At 34.5% G+C, this 2,500-nt stretch overlaps 1 protein-coding gene across 6 annotated transcripts in view; it reads left to right on the top strand.

The window, feature by feature from the left end:
- Positions 1 to 2,500, top strand: part of kif7 (kinesin family member 7) — a 21,887-nt gene that overhangs the window by 11,492 nt on the left and 7,895 nt on the right. For all 6 annotated transcript variants that reach the window (XM_077518616.1, XM_077518617.1, XM_077518619.1 and 3 more), the window contains exons 6-8: positions 254 to 446; positions 1,800 to 1,967; positions 2,150 to 2,302. In XM_077518616.1, the coding sequence (XP_077374742.1) occupies positions 254 to 446; positions 1,800 to 1,967; positions 2,150 to 2,302 (514 nt within the window). The remainder of the gene's footprint in view (positions 1 to 253; positions 447 to 1,799; positions 1,968 to 2,149; positions 2,303 to 2,500) is intronic.

Raw genomic sequence — 2,500 nt, 5'->3', positions numbered from 1 at the left:
TATATATATATATATATATATATATATATATATATATATATATATATATATATACATATAACAGATTCTTTTTATCGAGGCTAGTTTTTGGAACGTAACACCTGCGATAAACGAGGCAACACTGTAATGCATAAGTATCAGTATTTTAATTTGTAATGTAGGTACTCAATGTGTAATTTTCCTTTCTTTGCCTGTAGTGTACATAACTGTACAATAATATCTTTCTTATATATCATGCATGTGAATATGATAGATTGCTACACGAACTGCAAAGTGAAGGAGTGCTGACTGCAGAACAGAGTCTCAGGGTGAAGGAGTGGCTGTGCTCTGTGGAGGAGGAACGCAGTCGTCTGACGACCGCGTCTGGACCAGACAGCGGTATCGAGAACAGCTCTACTGAGGAAAATGTTGCTTTAAGAAGGGAAAGGGCTTCCGTCAACAACCAGGTGTGTGTCACTCAAACTTGTGCATTTGATTTCTCATGCACTCCAATACTGAATGATTCATATGGACCAGTGGTTCTCAAATGGGGGTACGTGAAGGCACTCCAGGGGATACGTGAGATTTTAAAATATATTTTAAAAGTATATGTAAATATTTCTGAAACTATCAGTTCATAAATTTAATTTTATATTCAGTAGGCAATTCAAGTTCAGTATGCTAAAAACCCCACGATCTCCCCCATACCAGAACGGTTCAACCCAACTTGTCATATGCCATCTAGACTCACCTGTCAATCACTTGAAAACTTTATTTAAAATTCATTAATTATTTATTTTTGAGAACAGAGCTTTGCTACCATCTCAAAGGAGGATACTTAATGTTAATGATAATTCTTATGTTGACGAATCTTTATAATTAAATTAATGATATCTTTTTTTTTTCCTTTTTTTTTTTTCCCCATTACCGGTAAGTTATAGCTTTTATTTCCAAATAGTTCAAGAGACTACATAAATACAAATACAGTTCCAAAATTTAATAAACCAGACAGATGGCACAGCACAGTTTTAAGTCTTTTTTTTATTTTTTATTTTTTATTTTTATTTTATTTTATTATTATTTTTTTTTTTTCTCTTCTTCTTCTTTTTTCCCCCTCTCAATCAGAAATGCTTTGCGCTGGTTTGGGGGTATTTGGTGGAAAAAATATTTCACAATGAAAAAAAGTTGAGAACCACTGACTTAGACCACATGAGGCGCAAAAAAAAAACATGAAAAAAAGCTCACCAGTGATGGAATATTGTGATTTCCTAAGGAATATTCTTGAAGTGATTAAGATTTATAACATCCTGCTTACTGATGATGATGATAATGATAATAAGAATAAGAATAATCATCATCATCATCATCAATAATTGGACACATATGAAGCTCAATAATTATTAATATAATCAAAGGGCATTTGAGATAAAAGTGTAGTAGCGCTCTGTTTCAAAATAGTTGGTAACCCCTGATTGAGACAATAGTGCTTTGTCGCCATCATGTGGCATTCTTGTGCCAAGGAGATAGAGTATAATGAAGTCAGGAAATACTTGTAGACAAAAGTAATGCTTTTCTGCCATTTTGCGTTTCGTATAATTACTCATAGATAGGAATATTAAGTCATCTTTAAGCCTGTCCAAGCCTCTCTGGGATAATTTAAGTAATTACCGGTATTATCCTAATAAAGTACGTACTTGTTTAGCCTAATGCAAAGCGATGGGAACATTTTTGGCCCATGTTGAATTCCAAACACTGCTTAAAATAGACAAAATGTCGACATGTGCCACATAGTGATTTCTGTTTCTGCCGTGTGAACCCAGGATTCCGATTCTTTGGAGGAGAGGTGGAGCTATGAGCGTGACAATGTGAAGGATGGCGAGAAGGATGAGACCGTAGTCAGGCTTCAAGCCCAGGTCCTGCGTCTGGAGAGAGAAAATACAGACTTCCTGGCAGCTCTGGAGGATGCTATGGAGCAGTACAAGCTGCAGGTCTGATAAAGCAAAACTGTGCTCTTTTTTTTGCCGTGGATAGTTTGCCACTTGTTTTGTTTTTATTCAACCTTGTCATAACAGACCCACAGAAATTTGGTTCACCAGGATAGAAGCCTTATGGTGCTGTTTGCTGCTTTTATTTCTACTTAGTTAGATCACAATTGTGTTTTCTCTATCAGAGTGATAAGTTACAGGAGCAACAGGACCTGATTGCAGAGTTACAGTGTCTGCTAGCCAGTCCAGACGTGCGCGGCTTGGGCCTTAATTTGTGCTCACGTCCTCACACTGCCCCGATTGGCTCCATGCAACAAAACCAAAGTGGAGTTTTAGAGGTAAACAACCACTGCACTTTTTTTTTTTCTTTTTAGCTAATAAAATGAACTTTAAAATTATTTTTGATTAAGCTTTTATTTATTTATTTATTTATTTATTTATTTATTATTATCATCATCATCATTATTATTATTATTATTATTATTATTATTATTATTATTATTATTATTATTATTATTATTATTATTGTTGTTGTT

This window comes from Festucalex cinctus, chromosome 4 (genome assembly GCF_051991245.1).
Source record: "Festucalex cinctus isolate MCC-2025b chromosome 4, RoL_Fcin_1.0, whole genome shotgun sequence".
Taxonomy (NCBI): domain Eukaryota; kingdom Metazoa; phylum Chordata; class Actinopteri; order Syngnathiformes; family Syngnathidae; genus Festucalex; species Festucalex cinctus.
Note: the sequence above shows the minus strand (reverse complement) of the source record. Positions and strands in the feature narration are given on the sequence as shown.